The 20864-nt window shown below is 40.6% G+C and overlaps 1 protein-coding gene and 1 non-coding gene across 7 annotated transcripts in view; one reads left to right on the forward strand and one right to left on the reverse strand.

The window, feature by feature from the left end:
- Positions 1-20864, reverse strand: part of VPS13D (vacuolar protein sorting 13 homolog D) — a 266265-nt gene that overhangs the window by 196794 nt on the left and 48607 nt on the right. For all 6 annotated transcript variants that reach the window (XM_043924162.1, XM_043924159.1, XM_043924161.1 and 3 more), the window contains 5 exons: positions 19968-20094; positions 18266-18446; positions 12685-12867; positions 6807-7029; positions 1830-2040 (listed from right to left, as the gene is read on the reverse strand). In XM_043924162.1, coding sequence (XP_043780097.1) covers positions 1830-2040; positions 6807-7029; positions 12685-12867; positions 18266-18446; positions 19968-20094 — 925 coding nt within the window. The remainder of the gene's footprint in view (positions 1-1829; positions 2041-6806; positions 7030-12684; positions 12868-18265; positions 18447-19967; positions 20095-20864) is intronic.
- On the forward strand, positions 37-109 carry TRNAG-CCC. Its single transcript has one exon. It is a non-coding gene; the product is annotated as a tRNA-Gly (tRNA).

The following is a 20864-nucleotide window of genomic DNA, read 5'->3' on the forward strand; positions in this document are numbered from 1 at the left end:
AGGAATGATGCTGAAAATGCCCAGTCAGGGAGGTCTTCCCTGGTGGTCCAGTGGCTAAGACTCTGCACTCCCAATGCAGGGGGCCCAGGTTTGATCCCTGCTCAGGGAACTAGATTCTGCCTGCCACAACTAAAGATCCTTTATACCACAAAGACCTCAGCGCAGCCAAAAAATAATCTTAAAAAAAAAAAAAAAATTGCCCAGGGAAGGGGGAATATACTTCATCCCAACACTGAAGAGCTTTTTCTCTACCCTCCTAAAGGTGAAGTGGATATCACAGACCCTACAGAGGCTATGCTCCAAGTATATAGAGCAGAAGGCCAGGATTTGCAGTTGAAAAGAAATATTAAAAACTACTTTGTCTATGGAGAAAAACCTTCATACAAGCAGGTGAAAAAAGACCAGTCATGCAATCAACGAAAAAAAGCTGGAAAGGATTACCCAGAACCCCCTGGGTTGCCAGGTCCAGGGCAGGAGAAGCTGATCAGATACCCTGTGTTTAGTCATCCCCTTCTATCTGGGCTAACAGGGCATAATTACCTGCACATAAACACTGATGGAAGTGGGTAAAGTTTAGATAAGCAGAGCAGTAAAGCACATTTTTTTTTGGAAAGCATTACTTGAAAAGAAAACAAAATGTTCAATTTCTAAATAATGAAGCTCCTCTTAAGACGTTTAAGCCAGTAAAATCAAATACAGCCCATGCCAACCATAACTGAACACCAGCCAGAGAGCACTTGAATAACAAGTAAGAATGAAACACAAAAATCCCAGTGAGAGTGGCTATGCTGTATCATTAATCCAGAGAGAAACAAAACAGTGACACTAAATGACTTGCCCAAACCGACGAACTGCGAAGGGAGTGGCCCAAGAGGGATTAAAATCACACTCTGGAAAAGTAGTGACACTGTTTTTCAAAATGCTGCAAATGAAAATCATTTGCTTTCATTACTTCACAGCCACGCCTCATCTCTCCCTGAAGTTAAGATCTGAGTGTTGCTGCTTTCCCCAAAATTAATGCCCCAAACTGAACAGGCATCACACACTGTAACCAGCAGTCCCAGTCCACTGCTGGGGCCAGTGGAGTGTAAGCACTATCAGAGGACCTTGTTAATATGCACCTGAAGTTTGGCCCTGAGAGTTAGCTTCTGCTGGTCTCAGATGGGGTCTGAGTGCATTCCTTTTCAGTAAGTTTCCCAGTCAGATATAGAACTAACTGAGGCCATGCTCCAAACTACAGAAATTAAGCATCCTGTGCTTTGAAGCCGATTAAGAAGGAAATTACAGTCAGTTCAATGGTCTTTATGGAGCACTTTCAGATGGCTAATTGGAGTAAAACGGGCAAAATAGCATCTAAACAGTTACTCTGATTCGGTGGAGCTCCAGGGTAAATATCAATAGCAGATCCAGAATCTATTGCATTTGGAACACAGAATCCAAATGTCACCTCTTCCAAACACTTCTTCAGTGCCATCACTACCTCCCTTCTGCCATCGAAATCCATGCTAAATTCAGGTCCCTTACTGTTTGTTTCTAAGGCACCTACTGTCATCCTACAGTACAGTTGAAAATTGAATCAAACACAAAATTAGAATCATGTACTTACCTTCCTATATCCCTCCACGAAATGCAAGCTCCATAAAGGTAGAAGTTTTTTCTTTCATCAAAGGAGCCCTCATGTCTAGCAGATGGTAGGGACTCAACATAGATTTGTTACATAGATGAAAATATAAGTAAATATCCATGCCCTTCCAGACTTAACAGCACTGGTTTCCAAGCTATAACAGTTCTACTTACAATAGACAGTTATTTGAAAATAAACCACTCACTTGTCCAAATTCCTTTCCACCTGCAATTTCAGCCTACAGGGCTCGGTCAAGAGGCTTCCTCCTGTCTGTCTCACGAAATAGGAGGGGAAGATCAGATCTCCGCTGCTGTCTTCTGAGACCCTGGAATACTCTCGTGGGTGTCTCACTGCAGCAAAGATGTCCATGTCTTGGAGATCAACAACAATGCAATCCAGCAGGCACACATGGTCTTCTACTTGGAACCAAGGAAAAGGAGACAAGGAAGAAGATGAGACTCAGAAGGGGCTGGTCCAGAAAAAAACTAAATAGCCCCAAAATGTTCATTCTGTCTTTGGAAAATGTTTAGATCAGAAGTCTCCACTCTGGCACCAAGACCTCCCTCCTCACCGCTCCATTGCTGGACATTGCCTACCTGCCCCCCATACACAGGCACAAACCAGGCCACATCCTCCCAGTGTTTCACTGCTGTCCCGAGACACTAACAAAGGCTAAAGGGCTTATGACTAAAAGGACTTAACATGCATCCCTCCCAAGAAGATCCCACAGGGGTCTTGTGTAGAGATGATATTACCCAAAGGTTTACAAAATTTTCCACAACAAAGTGCTTTTTCCAAACAAATACCACACATAACCATTTCCACTAGAGCAATCTAATCCAAAGCACTACCATTCTTGCCTAGACCACCATAAACTCCCCTCCAACATACCCATTCCATTCCAGTCTGCCCTCACAAAACCATTCTGCTCACAAAATACCTCAGTAATCCTTAAAAAAATAATTGAGACCAAAACATTCCCTTCCTTTATATGCTTTGATGACTGAGTTTAATCCACAGTTCTTTCTGTGAAACTCCCCTAAATCCCTCGAAAGCTCTGCATAAGAAGCCCACTGCCTACTTTTCCAACCTCATCTCAACCCATTCTCCACCTTGCCCATGAGGCCGCTGGCGGTCTTCGTTTTCCCCCACGTGTCAGGCTCTTCACTGTCTGAAGTCTTGCCCAGAGCATCACCCTCCTCTCTCCTTCTCTGTTCTTTCCCTCTTACCATTCTGTCTTTCCCATGACATTTATCTTAATCTGTCCTTATTTAGATGCTTATTGAATGCCTTCCTCATATCATTTACAAGGTGGCAGGAACTATGTCTAATAGCTGGTTACTATATAAAACAAAACATTGAACACCTAGATTAGGTAGGCACTAATTAAATTAGCTCTTGCCTCGTTACTGTATGGATAAATAAGTGAAAAAGACAGAAGTACAGCTGATCTCGTAGAAGGGACAAGGGACAGGAACAAAGGGCTTCCTAATTCCCAAGGGTTGTCATGGAATCCTAGGAATATAGAAGCAGTATGAAAACCACTGCCTTAACCCCATCTTAATCACAGTCAGAATTCCAGAAACAAACAGCAAATTGGGAGGCGAAATATGGTCAAGAAAGAGATCTTTCTATAAAACATCCCAGAAAGAACCTACAGTATAGCTCAGGGGACTCTGCTCAGTGCTCTGTGGTGACCTATACGGGAGGGAAATCCGAAAGAGAGGTGACATATGTACAAGAAGAGCTGACTCACTCTGATGCACAGTGGAAATTAATACAACACTGCAGAGCAACTATACTCCAACAGAAATTAATTAACAAAAAAATTCCAAATCACTTCCTAATAGGCTTCCAGATATATGTACTGTTGTTGTGCAGTCGCTAAGTCATGTCTGATTCTTTCACAATCCCATAGACTGTAGCCTGCCAGACTCCTCTGTCCACGGGATTTCCCAGGCAAGATTATTGGAGTTGGCTGCCATTTCCTTCTCCAGGGGATCTTCCTGACCCAGGGATCTAACCCACGTCTCTTTCATTGCAGGTGGATTCTTACTGCTGGCCCATGTACCTTTGGCCTCAATTCCTAATCATCACTATTATCGGAACAACAACAGAAGATTCTTGTACTGACTGGCCCTATGTAGGCACCCAGCTTGCCCCACCCCCCTACTCCATGCTGTGAGTGTCCATTATGTATATAGTCAGTAATATCATGCAGGTTAAGACTTCAGACTCTAGAGATAGATTGCCTTGACTCATAGTCGAACCCTACCATTTACCACGTACATTGACATGACTATGGGCAAGTTACTCATCTCTCTGGGTCTCTTGGTTACTGGTTCAAAAAGTCTGGGTCTCTTCATCTATAACACAGGGATAAAAATAAAACCCTATAGGAGTGTCATGATGATAAACTGCAAACATTTATGAAAAAATGTGCCACGATGTCTGGCATGTAGTAAATGTTCAATACCCAGTCTTCTGATGAGGATTACAATAATCTCCTTGAATCATCAACGTAACCATAAACCCTTTTGCTGTCTCCTCTGGGACAACAAGGTACCCAGAAGGGATTAACCATTCTTTATATCCATCCAACATATCCCTCAGTTAGCGTCCCACATCTCTCAAAGTTCAACCACACTGGACTGACTTCACCAATGGATTCTGATGGTAAATCATATTCTGCTTCCCAAACTCCTTGGAGCAACACCTCACTTATCCAATCCACACTACCCAGAAAAACCAAAAGGTCAAAATCAAGACTCTCATCTGGAATACAATGGCAAACTGTCAAATTCAAGAGCAGCACACCAATAACAGGGTGGTTCATGTCTTTCAAAAATTGCTACTTAGGATATTTCTGCTGTTACCTACTTTTCAGGATTTTTATTTCTCCAGAACTAACCAATGACTAGCATATTAAAAAGCAGAGACACTACTTTGCCAAGAAAGGTCTGTCTGGTTAAAGCTATGGTTTTTCCAGTGGTCATGTATGGATGTGAGAGTTGGACTGTGAAGAAAGCTAAGCGCCGAAAAATTGATGCTTTTGAACTGTGGTGTTGGAGAAGACTCTTGAGAGTCCCTTGGACTGCAAGGAGATCCAACCAGTCCATCCTAAAAGAGACAAGTCCTGGGTATTCATTGGAAGGACTTATGCTGAAGCTGAAACTCCAGTACTTTGGCCACCTCGTGCGAAGAGTTGACTCACTGGAAAAGACCCTGATGCTGGGAGGGATTGGGGGCAGGAGGAGAAGGGGATGACAGAGGATGAGATGGCTGGATGGCATCACTGACTCGATGGACATGGGTTTGGGTAAACTCTAGGAGTTGGTGATGGACAGGGAGGCCTGGCGTGCTGCGATACATGGGGTTGCAAAGAGTTGGACACGACTGAGCGACTGAACTGACTGAACCAATGACTTGAAGGGATAGTGTCTGAAAGGTCACTCGCAAGGATGTGTCCAAGGATGCAGGAATTACTCTAGCTATACTACTACCATCTGGTGGCAACTATCTTGACAAGACCTTAGAGGCTACCTAAATCTCTTTACTTATACTGCATTTTACTATTTGGTTTGTTCTTAAACTCTCTCTTTTTTAAAAAATTTATTTATTTGGCTGTGTCGAGTCTTAGCTACATGCAGGATCTTCATTGCATCACATAGAATCTTTCATTGCCTCATGTGAGAGCTTTTAAGTGCTGCTCCGGGTCTGTCTCGTTGTGGTGCATGGGCTCCAAAGCCTACAGGCTGAGAACTTGCATGTGGGCGTAGTTGATTCCAGGCATGTGGGATCTTAGTTCCCTGACCAGAGATCAAACCCGCATCCCCTGCGTTGCAAGGAAGATTCTTAACCACTGGCCCATCAGGGAAGTCCCTATATTTTACTAATTTAATCATACATCTACTTCTGCTTCATTGATTATGCTAAAGCCTTTGACTGAGTAGTTCACAACAAACTGGAAAATTCTTGAAGAGTTGGGAATACCAGACCACCTTACCAGCCTCCTGAGAAACCTGTATGCAGGTCAAGAAGCAACAGCTAGAACCAGACATGGAACAACAGACTGGTTCAAAATTGGGAAAGGAGTACGTCAAGGCTGTATATTGACACCCTGCTTATAACTTGTAAGCAGAGTACATAATGCGAAATGCCAGACTGGATAAAGCAGAAGCTGGAATCAAGATTGCCAGGAGAAATATCAATAACCTCAGATATGCAGATGACACCACTCTTATGGCAGAAAGCAAAGAGGAACTAAAGAGCTTCTTGATGAAGATGAAAGAGGTGAGTGAAAAAGCGGACTTAAAACTAAACATTCAAAAAACAAAGATCTTGGCATCTGGTCCCACCACTTCATGGCAAATAGATGGGGAAACACTGGAAACAATGACAGATTTTATTTTCTTGGACTCCAAAATCACTGCAGATGGTGACTGCAGCCATGAAATTAAACGACGCTTGCTCCTTGGAAGAAAAGCTATGACCAACCTAGACAGCATATTGAAAAGCAGAGACATTGCTTTGCCTACAGAGGTCCATATAGTCAAAGCTATGGTTTTTCCAGTAGTCATGTACGGATGTGAGAGCTGGCCAATAAAAAGGCTGAGCACCAAAGAATTGATGCCTTTGAAATGTGGTGCTGGAGAAGACTCTTGAGAGTACCTTGGAGTGCGAGGAGATCAAACCAGTCAACCCAAAAGGAAATGAACCCTGAATACTCATTAGAAAGACTGATGCTGAAGCTGAAGCTCCAATACTTCAGCCACCTGATGTGAAGAGCCTGATGCTGGGAAAGACTGAAGGCAGGAGGAGAAAGGGACGACAGAGGATAAGATGGTTGGATGGCATCATGGACTCAATGGACATGAGTTTGAGCAAGCTCCGGGAGTTGGTGATGGACAGGGAAGCCTGGCGTGCTGCAGTCCACAGGGTCGCACAGTCAGACATGACTGAGTGACTGAACAACAACAATCCTACTTTAGAAGTCACCCAGTCCTAATCTACATCCTAAGACTCTAAAGCCTTCCAAATCAGTATCAGAATCAGACGATGACTAAAGACACGCTACCCATTTGTCGGCATCTACTTGAACGGGATGCTCACCCCTTAGGATCCTGCAATGGTCTCATGAATTTCCCCTCCTTCCTCATGCAGCTCCTCGCTCCTCCTTTACCTGGACTGCTGGAAGCTCGGCCGACAGAGGGTGTGGCTGCCTGCCCTTGCTGCTTGGTCGAGGTGCTGGGCACAGACTCGCTCTTCAAGCTGCCTGGACTCATTCCAGCAGGAGGCATCATGATCAGCCCCTCTGAGTGGGTCCCCTTCAGGTCCTCCATGCTTGTCATTTTCCTCACACTGTGCTTGGGAGTACCAGTTGGGGAAGATGAAGGCACAGACTCCTGGGAAGAAAGAAAAGAAAACTAGCAGCAGGGATGGGGGTGGTAACTATCTACTATCCTGGAAGTCCCTTCCCAGTCCTGGACTCTTCAAAGACTCTCTGCCACATGGTATTTCCCAAGTCCCCCAGATGCCATAAACAAAAGGGCCACAGGGTCATGATTCTTTCTTCCACGTGTAATTCTCTGCAGAGACATTACATATAATTCAGTACCTGTTGAAAACTCTGGCAATTTTGCAGGAACATATTTTATCTTTTGGGCTGCCCTGGTCGCTCAGTGGTAAAGAATCTACCTGCCAAAGCAGGAGACACAGGTTCAATCCCTGGGTTGGAAAGACCCTGGAGAAGGAAATGGCAACCCACTCCAATCTTCTTGCCTGGAAAATCCCATGGCTAGAGGAGCCTGGCGGGCTACAGACCATGGGGTCGCAAAGAGTCAGAAACAACTTGGCAACTGAACATAGAACATGTTATCTTTTGGCTTAAGAGTAAATATCAAGATACTAATAACTGGTGGTTTAATCTAGGTCAATGCTACAAAGGCAAATCTCTCAGCCATACAATATACTGTTGATTTGCTGCAGGAGAGGGACTCTTTTTTCCTAAGAAAATGCATCTAACAGCAATATGGAATGAAGCCCCACTAATGTGTTTGTACATTCCAGAAGTCTCCCCTCCCAGGTTTACATTTCTCATCTAAGTAACTGCAAATGGAAAACACAGGCAAGCCATTCCTATCATGTTTCTGTTCAAGGGCATAAAAATTAAGGGCAAATACAGAATAAAATTAATTCTGTAACTCTACTGAAAATATCACATGCTTCTCTTACATGCCTAATACCTTCAGTTAATTGCTGACAGGGCAAATCTTTTTCACTGGAATGGTCCAATAACTGACATTTAAAGTTTGCATAGCTCCTTCCCTCAAGACTCAGAGCTACATATCCGCATGGTCTCTGCAGCATCAGTTTGTTCTCATCTATCCCTTCTCACTAGCAAGCTGGAAGGAGAGGAAGAATGGTTCTCCCAAGGACTGCTTTATATGTATATTCCTCTCAGCATTCTAAAGGGAGATGATAGTACTATTCACCTTCACAGTTATCTTGAGTAGTAATTACATGTAACGGTGAAAGAAACCAGTTATTTTTTTGCAATTCCTTTTTGCAAGGCAAATGACTAGCTAAATGCTATCATTTAAGTATTTCAACATTAAAAACCTTCCCTCTTGCTTAGTTTATTTAAACGCCTGCGAGTATTTGTTGCTCTTTCATTTGATTCATCTCTCCATCCTCTCTGAGTTGGTTTAAATAAATCGGTGGCTTGAGGGGATTAACTCAAAGCTTTTGAAATACTAAGAAATTAAGTTTAAGCACAAACTGCGGTTGAAAAAAATGAAAGAAAAAGCATATGCAAAAAATTCAAACCTGCCCTCATTAAGACAAGGACTTATGTAAAACAATTCCAAACACACAGGAGTCATAGAACTCAAAGGCAAATGACCCCTCTGCAAGCTTTGATTCCAGGACTATTTCCTGTTCTTTAACCACTGGAATGCATACTAGACAAACCTCACATGGGCAGATGCATTAAAGAGCAAATGTAAATACAAAGGATTTTTTGGAGAAGAAAAGTAATTACTCACTTCACGTAGTCAAGCCTACGTGAAGCTTGACTGTACATGTGGAGAGGTAAGTTTCACAGATGAATTAACTGAATTACAAATATTTTAACAAGAAACACACTCCAAGCAAACCTTATGGAATTTCACAGAACAACCCACTGGCACGTAACAAGATAAAGTCTTTTAGGATTGAAGGAAATAAAATAAGGTCATTAAGAAGGTATTACCTAGGGAAGGAAAGGAGAAAGGAAGGAAGGAAGGAGGGAAGCAGGGAAGAAAGAATTAGTTTTAATGATCCTTAAGGAGAATTCCTCTACACAGGTGGGAAGTGATTAGTCAAAGGGGGGGGGGGGGTGATAAGCAGGCTTTCCCAAGTAATGAAATATTTTAAAGGATTGGTTTTCAAGATTTTCCTTTTTAAGCAAATGAATGGGAGTTGACTGCTGAATCCCATAAGGTTTTTCCGAATAACCAGGAGGCAAAAAAAGTATATTATACCTTGAAGGAAAAGCGATCCTTGTATGTGCTGCCACTTAAAATCAAATCCTCGAAAACAAAATACAGGGAAATTTTTTCATTAAAATGCTACAAACTATGCACTTGTTATTTGGTAGTACTTAACAAAATAGAAACCCTTTTGCAAAACTTTCTTAAGATACTTTGGCAATTCTTTAGAAGCTAACTTCAGAGTCAGCTCATAAGCCCATATACAGATATATCTGATACAGAAAAATAAGCCCTTTATCTTTTCAGGAGGGAGAGAGGGAAAAAATGGTATCATTGAGCTTGATCACCCATTCTGGTTCTAATGGATCTCTTCCTAAAAACTTGGGCCTCAAAACAACGATTTCCCACAAACAAATATATTTCAAAGGACTAACTGAAGTCTCAGAAGACAGTTTCTAAGGAAGAATTCAGCTCTCCCTAGGGCCGCAAGGAAGGGCAGTAGACGTGGGTAAGAGAGGCAAATGCCCTGAGGTGACCGTGGGGACAACAGTCATATGCCAACACCAGCTCTGATACATTTGTTCAATATCTAGTAGCATTAATTACAAGCATCGCACAGTAAAAAAAAAAAAAAGTAAGAAATTTTAGATGCAGTTATCAATCTTTCTTTTTATAAATGGACTTTTCTTTATTTTCTTTAAGGCTCGAGCCAGTAAAGAGTAAAACGCCTACAACTCAAATATGAAAAGAGATTTTCCTAATTAACACCAAGGTTACTAGTTCTCTACTAGGCCTACTATGAAAGGTCAATGGTGATTTTGTTTAACTGTCTTAAAAAATATACATATATACGTAAGTGGAGGCCTATTCCTCACTCTGGAAAATGAAAGTGAAAGTTGCTCAGTCGTGTCCAACTCTTTGTGACCCCATGGACTATAGAGTCCATGGAATTCCCCATACCAAAATACTGGAGTGGGTAGCCATTCCCTTCTCCAGGGGATCTTCCCAACCCAGAGATCGAACCCAGGTCTCCAGCATTGCAGGTGGATTCTTCACCAGCTAAGCCACCAGGGAAGCCCCATCTGGAAAGAAGGCCTATTATTCCAACAGGAGGGGCTTCCGACAGCAAGGTGAACCAGCAAGTCCTCAGCCATCAGCTGTCTGAATGTGCGACATGCGGATGAGTAAATCTGGTGATGCACTTCCATCTGCATTGCTTATCACTGCTGTTCTGTACTGGTTTCACCTTATGCTCTGATCACTAAATCTGGTTTGTCTCAGCAGCTGCAGTGAGATAAGATATGGACAACCTGCCCTCTAACCCATCATCCAAACACCCCTACTCTGGGCCCTGAGCCCAAGGTCATGACACTTGAACATGGTTCCCATGGTTCTCACTGTCTTATCTCCACTCTCCTCACTCCAGCCATTCCCACTCAATGAATCAAATATTTTCAGTTCAGGGTGTTTGGGTTAGTAGTAGTGAGTAACTGGATGAGTGAGAAGTAAAACAAATGAAGAAAACTAGAGACAATCATTTGAAAAAAGTAACACTATTTGAGTCTACACATAACAACAAATGCAGTCTTCCTGTTACTTTCAACTTGACTTGAGGTCCTTGGCAGAGGCCTGGCAAGACTTGTTCCCTAATCACTCTCTTCCATTTTCTTTTCTTCCTACACCTAAAGAGGCGAACAGCAGCTGCTCAAATCTGTATCTTTTCTGTGAAAAACTCTGGAGTTCTTCCACTGAAGTTATTTTAATGAACTCATTGCCACATCCTTTAGAAAATTTCAAAGCACCAGAGTTATCTGGGAAAGGGATAGTAAGACAGGAACAATCTCTGTCAGTTTGTTCTCCCCTATCCTACATAAACCAAATCCTAATGCTGGGAGGGGCTTCCCAGGTGGCTCAGTGGTAAAGAATCCACCTGCCAATGCAAGAGATGTGGGTTCGATCCCTGGGTCGGGAAGATCTCCTGGAGAAGGAAACGGCAACCCACACCAGTACTCTTGCCTGGGAAAGCCCAAGGACATAGGAGCCTAGCAAGCTACCGTCCACGGGGTCGCAGAGTCGGACATGACTTAGCAACTAAACTACCGCAACCAATGCTGGGAGGTAAAATGATACCACAGTTATGAGCGTGGAGTACTAAAGGCAGATATACCAAAGTCTAAGCTATGACAAACCCAGACAGCATATTAAAAAGCAGAGACATTACTTTGCCTACAGAGGTCCATACAGTCAAAGCTATGGTTTTTCTAGTAGTCATGTATGGATGTGAGAGTCGGGCCATGAACAAGGCTGAATGCCGAAGAATTGATGGTTTCAAATTGTGGTGCTGGAGAATACAAACTTTTAAGAGTCCCTTGGACTGCAAGGAGATCAAATTAGGCAATCATAAAGGAAATCAACCCTGAATATTCATTGGAAGGATGAATGCTGAAGCTGAAGTTCCAATACTTTGGCCACCTGATGTGAAGAGCCAAATCATTCAAAAAGATCCTGATGCTGGAAAAGATTGAGGGTGGGAAGAGAAGGGGGCAACAGAGGATGAGATATTTGGATAACATCACCGACTCAATGGACATGAGCCTGAACAAACTGCAGGAGATAGTGAAGGATGGGGAAGCCTGACATGCTGCAGTCCATGGGGTGGCAAAGAGTTAGACACGACTTAGTGAATGAACACCACCAAAGCCTGAGGTCCACACTATACTCTTCACTAGATGTTTAATCTGAAAGAGATTACTTAATTTATCTAGCCTCAATTTCTTTACAGGGAAAAATGGTGTAAATAATACCTCTCAGCTTGCTAATAAGGACAAGAAGACAAGATGAACAAATACAAAAAGAGTTTAGCATAGGCTGCTGTATACTAGGCATTCAACAAACACTATTTCCATTGCTATTATTGTCAGCTGCCATGGAAACCAGCAGAGTTTCATTAAAGGACACACCTAGAACCCAAGAGCATCTCTTAATTCCAGCAATGTTACTCAGTCTCCTCAACTGCAAAAATGGTGGGACCACCTCCAAGGTCCTATCACTGCTAAGTCTGTGATTCACAAAAGTTTCCCATTTTCATCACTTATTCTCAATGAATTCTAGCTTTTCTAAATGTAAAATGAAAAAAGCAGTCTTATCCCAATTACCTCCGAACTTGTTATAAGAAATAAGTGCTGATGCAGTTTTAAACTGTAAAGAGATAAACTCCATATGATTTTATTAAGATATTTTCAAATGGCTTCAGATAAGCCTTGAGCCAAAGTCTCCAGAAAACAAAGCTACACAGTATAAAGTTGATAACTATGAATTCAGCCTGGGAGGAAAACATTATAAAGATGGTTCTGTTGATTTGTTTGCTAAAATAAGTTACTACATAGAGTTAGTAAATGTTATAATTTATACTACCTCTATTAAGGGTTAATTGAAATGTTAATAAAATGTCAAAAAAAAAATATTCTTCAAGCCACGTATACTACAAAAGTACAGTGGTTAGTAATTATCTTATGGTAACATCTGAACTTTTCAATTGGTATTCCAATGCCAGGTAAACCGAGACGGGAATGGGTGCTGACTGCTCACCTTATCTTGTAAGGTAAAGGTCCCAGGAAAACCAGCGAAGAGAAATTTGTTCTTGACTTTCAACTTTCCCAAATTTGCTACAATCAGATTATTTGATCTGGAACTTTCTGGGATAAGAAGAACAGGAGCACCAGCCTCAATATCCAGGAGAACCCGTGAACAACGCTGTGCTTGATCTCTCACCTGAAAGAAGAAGGAAAACTGAATGAGACATTCAATTCATTCCCTCATTTTACAATCAAATAACCTCAAGTTCCCAAAAGTTTCATGAATTTATAAATCTAAAACAACTAAAATCACACAGAGTATATTCTATGAACACCAAGGAGTTAAATTAGAAAATAGTAACAAGAAGATAATGGAAAACTCCCAAGTATCTGGAAATTAAACTACACACTTCTAAATAACCCATGGGTCACAGAAGAAATCACAAGGGAAGTTAAAAAAAAATATCTTGACCTCACTGATTAAAAAAACACAGCACATCAAAATTCATGGAATGAATTTTAAAGCACTTAAAAAGGTACTTACAGATTTCAATGATCTGAAAGGGATATAAGTCCAAAAGGACAAGGATATATGTATATGTATAGCTGATTCAGTTTGCTGTACAGTAGAAACTACCAACATAGTAAAGCAACCACACTCTGATAAAAATTAACTCAAGAAAAGAAAGAAGGAAAAAAGGGGAGGGGGAAGGCACTTGAAGAAAAAGTTTAGCATTAAATGCTTATTTTATATAAAAGATCTAATATCAATAAAGCTTCCAGCTTACGAAGCTAGAAAAGCAAAATAAACCTAAGGAGAAGGAAGAAAATAATAAAGAGCAGAAACCAGTTATTTAGAAAACAGATAAGAGAAAAAAATCAATTGAACATTTATAGAACACTCTACTCAACTACCACTTTATACATTCTTTACAAGTGCACACATGCTTATTAAGAGTATGCACAGGCCTGACAAAGCCCTCAATAAGTTGATTATTTAAAGAGATTAATGAAAGAGATAAAACCTCTACCTATATGAATCAAGAAAAAAGGAAGAAAACAAAACCACCACTATCAGAAGAGTCAGGGACATTGCTACAAAACAGAAAAAGAGACACAGAAATACAGAACAGACTTTTGAACTCTGTGGGAGAAGGTGAGGGTGGGATGTTTCAAAAGAACAGCATGTATACTATCTATGGTGAAACAGATCACCAGCCCAGGTGGGATGCATGAGACAAGTGCTCCGGCCTGGTGCACTGGGAAGACCCAGAGGAATTGGGTGGAGAGGGAGATGGGAGGGGGGATCGGGATGGGGAATAAGTGTAAATCTATGGCTGATTCATATCAATGTATGACAAGACCCACTGAAATGTTGTGAAGTAATTAGCCTCCAACTAATTAAAAAATTAAAAAAAAAAAAAATATTAAGAGACGTGGAAACCTATGAACAAGTTCAGGCCAACAAACTGACAATTCAGATGAAGTAGACAGATTCCTTAAAAACGTACACAAACTATCTACAGCTAACATCATATTAGTTAACATCTGCAGAAGACAATGCTTTCCCTCTAAGATAAGGAACAAAGCATGGATACCCACTCCCACCATTTCTATTCAACACTGTAGCTGAACTCCTAGTTCAAATGAAAGGTATATAGGTTGGGAAGGAAAAAAGAAAACTCTCTTATTCACAGACAACGTAATCATTTATGTAGAAAACTCTTAGGAATCTAAAGGAGCTAGAATAAATAACTGAGGGCTTCCGTGATAGCTCAGTTGGCAAAGAATCTGCCTGCAATGCAGGAGATCCCAATTTGATTCCTGGGTTGGGAAGATCCGCTGGAGAAGGGATAGGCTACCCACTCCAGTATTCTTGGGCTTCCCTTGTGGCTCAGCTGGTAAAGAATGTGCCTGCACTGAAGGAGACCTGGGTTTGATCCCTGAGTTGGGAAGATCCCCTGGAGAAGAGAAAGGCTCCAATATTCTGGCCTGGAGAATTCCATGGACTGTATAGCATGGGGTCACAGAGTCAGACATGACAAGTGACTTCCACTTCACTTCAGAATAAGTAAGTTTAGCAAGATTACAGGATATGAGCTCAACATCTATGTAAACAAAAGTCAATTATATCTCTTCAACTTTCAATAAATAAGTGGACACTGAATTTTTTTCATTGATACAATTTAGAATAGCATCAAAATGCTGAAATACCTAGTGATAAGTTTAACAAAAAATGTGTAAGAACAATTTACCTGAAACTATGAAACACTGCTGAAACTAAAGACCTACTTCAATGGAAGATACACCATACTCAAGGATCCAAAGACTCAATATTGTTAAGATGTAAATTCTTCAGATATATGGATTCAAGACAATCTCAATCAAAATTCTAGCTGACTTTACTGTAGAAACAGCAAGCTGATTCTAAAATTTATAGAGGAAAAACAAAGGACCTAGAGGAGCCAATACATCTTTGAAAAAGAAGTTGGAAGACTTAGAATATCTGATTTCAAGACATACCATAAAGCAACAGCTATCAAGGCAAGGGAGAGGGGGGACTTCCAGGTGGTCCAATGGCTAAGACACTGCACTCTCAATGCAGGGGGCATGGGTTTGATCTCTGGTCAGGGAACTAGATCCCACATGCCACAACGAAAGAGTTCACATGCTGCAACAAAGATGGAAGAATCCACATGCTACAACTGGGGCAGCTAAATAAATTTTTTTAAAATAAGTTTAAAAAGAAAAAAAAAAGACACAGGGGGAAGGTATTCCCTGATGGTCAAGTGGTTAAGAATCCACCTGCCAACGCAGAGGACACAGGCTCAATCCCTGGTCCAAGAAGATCCTACATACCGGAGGGCAACTAAGCTGGTAAGCCACAACTACTGAAGCCCCCATATAGAGCCCCTGCTCCATACGAGAAGCCCCCACTTGCTGCAGCGAGAGAAAGCCTGCACACAGAACAACAACAAAGACTTGACACGGCCAAGAAATAAATAAATAGTATTATTTTAGGAAAGACAAGAGGGTGTACAATTAAATATATATCAAAGAAATAGAATAGAGAATAAAGAAATACACATACATATATGATCAGTGGATTCTCAACATAAGTGTCAAGGTAATTCAGTGGGAAAAGAAGAGTCTGGATAGGTATTTTGGAAAAAAAAAAAACCTCAAGTCTCACTTCACAAAATACGCAAAAATTAACTCAAAATGGAAGAGATCTAAAATTATAACATTTCTAAAAAAGGAAAATAGGAGAGATTTATTGCCACCTGGTGGTAGCCAGATTTCTTTGACAAAACAATAGCACTAACCGTAAAATTAAAAAATTGAAATTCATCAAAACGAAAGACTTCTGCTTTTCAAAAAATAGTATTAAGAAAATGGGGGAGGGGGTAGCCATAGACTAGAAAAAAATATTCGCAATAAATATATCAAAGGTCTTATATCCAGAATATACAAAGGAAGATATAAAGGAAGAAATACTGATGTCAATTCTACACAAACTGTTCTGAAAATAGAAGAGGGAACACTTCCCAATTCATCCTACAAGGACAGCATGGTCCAGTTACCAAAACTAAAATAGGCATTTTCCTTTTCAAGAAAAGAAAACTACAAACTAGTCACGCTCAGGAGCTTAGATACAAAAATCCCTAAGATATCAGAGCAAATTAAGAGAAGTGTAAAGGCATCCAGACAATAAGGAAATGAATGAATGTGGCTGCATTCTGCTATAACAGCAAGCTGGCCAGTGGCTACCAGGAAGCAGGGATTAGGGCTGGGAAACCATTAGCAAAGGGACACAAGCAAACTTCATACCCTTTTCATAAAGTGCAAACAAGCTGAGCAAAAGATATGGTATACGAAGTTTTCTTTTAATCTTAAAGGGACTAGTAGACCCAAAAGTCAGGAGAGTGGATTCTTAAGGCATCAACAGAATGAGATAGGCAAGAACTACATGCAACACATCTTAGTAATGTTTTAATTTTTATTTGGTGGTGGTTTCATGGATGTTCCTTCTATTACCACACTTTGAAGTTTATATACATGTTACAGATATTCTTTCATATGTATCAAATACTAAACTGTCTTTTATAAGTTTCTAAAGAGAGAAAAAAAGGTTACATGTATGGGGAAAAAAATAAAAAACAAAATATACCTATGGTGCTAGAAAACTAAGCTATTTTTTTTCCAGATTCCCTGTCATTTGATTGTACTACTTTTATATTTAAAAAAATAAATAAATTCTCTATAATGTACATAGGAAACCAGTAATACTGACTACTGTCAAGGACAGAAACTGGGTGGGTGAGAAGTAGCTGAGAAAGAGACTTTTCTCCAAATGCTCTTTTTGGCTTTGATTCTGTACTAAAACAATGTACAACTTACTCAAAAAAATTTTTATTTAAATTAAAACATAAAATTCTTAAACGCTGCCACACAAAGAACTTAAATTATAATCTTTTACCTAATAAAACTTAAAAATAAATAACCAACACGTTTTACAAAGAACCACATTGTAACTGCTTTCTGTGGTTCTAAGACGACACCAGAGGCTGCCTCACACTCACAGGTGCGCTGCCAGGGCATCTCAAATCCTTCATGTAAACACATCATCGGCTGGACACCGCACACGCCACCAGCCCAAGGCGGTCTACACCCAATGTCAGACCATGCCACATTCCTTCCAGTGATGTCACCTGAACACCGCACACGCCACCAGCTCGAGGCGGTCTACACCCAATGTCAGATCATGCTACATTCCTTCCAGTGATGTCACCTGAACACTGCACACGCCACCAGCTCGAGGTGGTCTACACCCAATGTGAGGTCATGCTACATTCCTTCCAGTGATGTCACGTCTTTGCAAAGCTGGGTCTTAAGCACTTGCTGAGATAAAAAACAAGTACCATGAGAAAATAAATGTGGAAAAGGAAATGAGGATTGTGACGTTCAACCTGATTCCAAATCTGAGGAGCTGTTCAGTGCCCAAGAGGCATATACATCCTACCAGGAAGCAATTATGGTGATTTAAGAATGAAATAAAAATATCACCTTTCACTTATGTTTTTACGTTTTCAAACAGCTACTAAATTGTTGGACAAACGTAATTATGAAGTTGTTTGGACTTAATCACTTTGGAAATGGAAAGACGATTAGGTGTTTCTTTTGGCCTCAGATGTGTCTCAGAAAAACTTCCAAGACAAGAAGGGAGCCATGAGCTAAGAAGTTTGAGAACTATATTCGAAAGAAACCCTCTTTTTATAACAGATACCTTCTTTGAAACCACTTTCCAGGAGAAGTATCCCCACTGAAGTAACTTGTTTATCTTTTTTAGAGCAAGCCAAAGCTAAACTTTAAAAGGAAATTAAAACATGATGCAAGAAACAAGGAATATAAACTCTGCGATTACAGTAAGATTTCTGTAGCTAATCAGCTATATGGAGGACATTAGTAAAGCTTAAGATTACTTGATTACCTTCATTTTTCTCAGTGACACTTTCCAGATTTATCCCTAGAGATTTAAAAGTTCTGCTGATGAGTCAAACTCGAAAAGTGTCTTGTATCCAGGCACTACCTACCGTCTGCCCCTCGATGGCAGCTCGCTGGCGCCCTAACACATCCTGCAGCTGAGTGAAGTGCTGGATGAAGGCCACCACCTCCGCCTGGAAGCGCTGGGTGTGCACGTACTGCACGGACGCCATCTGGAGGCTCACTCGGACATCGTGCTCCCTCCGGAGGAGAGGGTCGGGCCGGCCATACCTAGGAGGAAGGGCAACAATGTGACTCGGAGACCACGGAAGGATGCAAATGAGTGTCTGAAGAAAACTCGGGTTCACTTAGAGGCTTCCCTAGGAAACAGCTTTAACTGTTAAAATGGAAACCCAAAAAAAAAAAAAAAAAATGGAAATCCACAATCAGGTTTTAGAAAGCAAACTCCAAATAACTACCTCCTTCCTAAGCTTCCACCAGAGGTCGAGGATGTTAAAAAAAAGTCTGGTATGACGGCCAGGGCTATAAACAGGGGGATAGGTCTGGGGCTGCGATCACTCCTGGCTCCAGAACTCACTCAGAAGCCACCGTGGTTCAGACCTTTCACCTGAGTCTCTTTGTCCCTAACTTTAAGGAAAAGTGAATATTCCTGCTCACTTTTCGAGCAAAGACTGTGACACCTCGGGGTAATAAAAACTACACTGCGAAACAACTGGTAAAGAAAATTAGGCAACAGAACCAGTGTTCCCAAGGCAATCTGTCTCTGGAAGCTGAAAGAAGTCTCTTTACTTCAGTGAAATGCAGGCCAAAGAGTTTTAGCATCCACATTCACGGATATTAGAAAACTTTGACAAATGGTTTTAATGGGACATGATGCCACAATAATAAATTATTATACAGGACATAGTCACTGGAGAAAGGAATTCATATTAGCTGAGCAACTATTATTTTGCCAGGCAGAGAGTTAAGAGTTTTACATTAATTATCTCATTTATTAAAGAACCATGCCACTGTGGTAGGTAACAATACAAATAAACCAATCTAACTTCTCAGATGGAGTACTCTGAGGGAGTATGATATACTCCCTCTGGAAATGAAAGAAAAACTTCTCAGACATCTTTAGGGACCACTTTTCTCAACTCTGGTTGAACATTAAAATCACTTTGGATAATAAAAAAAAAAAGAACACTACACTACCACAGACCAGAATACTTGGGGGCAGAGATGGATATCCATACATTCTAACAGCTCTCCAAAAGGTTGAAAAACCACCTTTTAAAATTTCTGTTTTCTGAGAACACTATTCTTTAATAACTACATAGGCCTAAAACTGCCTTCTAAATTCTAAAACTGAATACAGATTGTATTTGTACTGGGAAAAATGCCTAATGTAATTTAAAACCCATTATCTTCAACAACTTTCTCGGGCTGAAATCATCCCAGATCATTCAGAGCTAAATCGAAATTGATCTAACACAGTCTCCTCACTATTTCAATAGAAAAACTGATGCAAGGAGATTAAGTGACTTGAGTTCAAGTCACACAACACGTTGGTGTGAAACCGGACTATAATGATAACCACAATTATTTCAACCATATCCCCTTAATTTATTAAAGCCTGAGGAGCCCACTTCAATGCAGATCCATTTTAATATAAATCGAGATTCCTCACAACTAGATCAACTTGATTCTACATAAGAGGCTATGATTTTTTAAAACTTTTCCTCATTGCTTAGCCGACAAGAATTTGAAACAGGAAACAGTCATGATGGAAAAGCTCGATATTTTTACTTGAAAGTCTGGAAGATGAGGGCTTCTTCTCCACTCGTAGTGAACCGTTCTCGGTAGAACTCTCCATGCGAGGTAAGATCACTCAGAGACAGGCTCCCAATGCTTCCCTGTAAGGCCAGGTCTCCCTCTAGGAAGATTAAAAATCAGAATGCATTCTTATGGTCTTTTTTCTGTCACACACCCTAACTCTGCCTGAAACAAAAATTGATATACACACGGCCCAGACTTTACACCATTTAATAAAACGAAATGTCAAAAGTGAATATTCATATTCTAATATACCCAGAACAATATTTTATGCATTATTTCAAATAGCCTCAATGCAGAAGTCCAAAGGGATTGAAATAATACGATAGCACCACACTTTAACACTTACAAGGGGGAAGAAATTAAGGGCAAACATAAATTAAAGGATAAAATATTTAAAAATACAGATAGAAACATGCTCTCTTCTGAGATCAGACCACTAATTAGAATTAGCAAAATAGCATAAGGTCTATTTTATACTATCAATAAAAGAATAAAGGAAAAAATGTCAGCGATGTATTAATCAGGCAGTATTAAATGGGTTTTAGTGTGACTTAATTAAAAGGCAACATTAATAAAATAAGACACTGAAGACACAGATTTGAAACTACTCCAATATTACATAAGGGAAGCTCCTGGAAGGTGGGCAGAAGAAAGAGGAAATGTTGAAACATGCACCTCTGGGCTATAAACCTGTATGAATCATTCTTAACATGGGGTAGACACTGAAAAGGAATATTCTGAACTGTTGCTTATGTAAAACAAATTTTGTCATCATAATTAACAACAAAACAATGACTGAGGTGTATGTATTTGGCAGGCTAGTTCTGCTCCCAATGAAGACACATACTTATTTTTGGTTGCGAATGT

Source organism: Cervus elaphus, chromosome 14 (assembly GCF_910594005.1).
Source record: "Cervus elaphus chromosome 14, mCerEla1.1, whole genome shotgun sequence".
Lineage (NCBI taxonomy): Eukaryota > Metazoa > Chordata > Mammalia > Artiodactyla > Cervidae > Cervus > Cervus elaphus.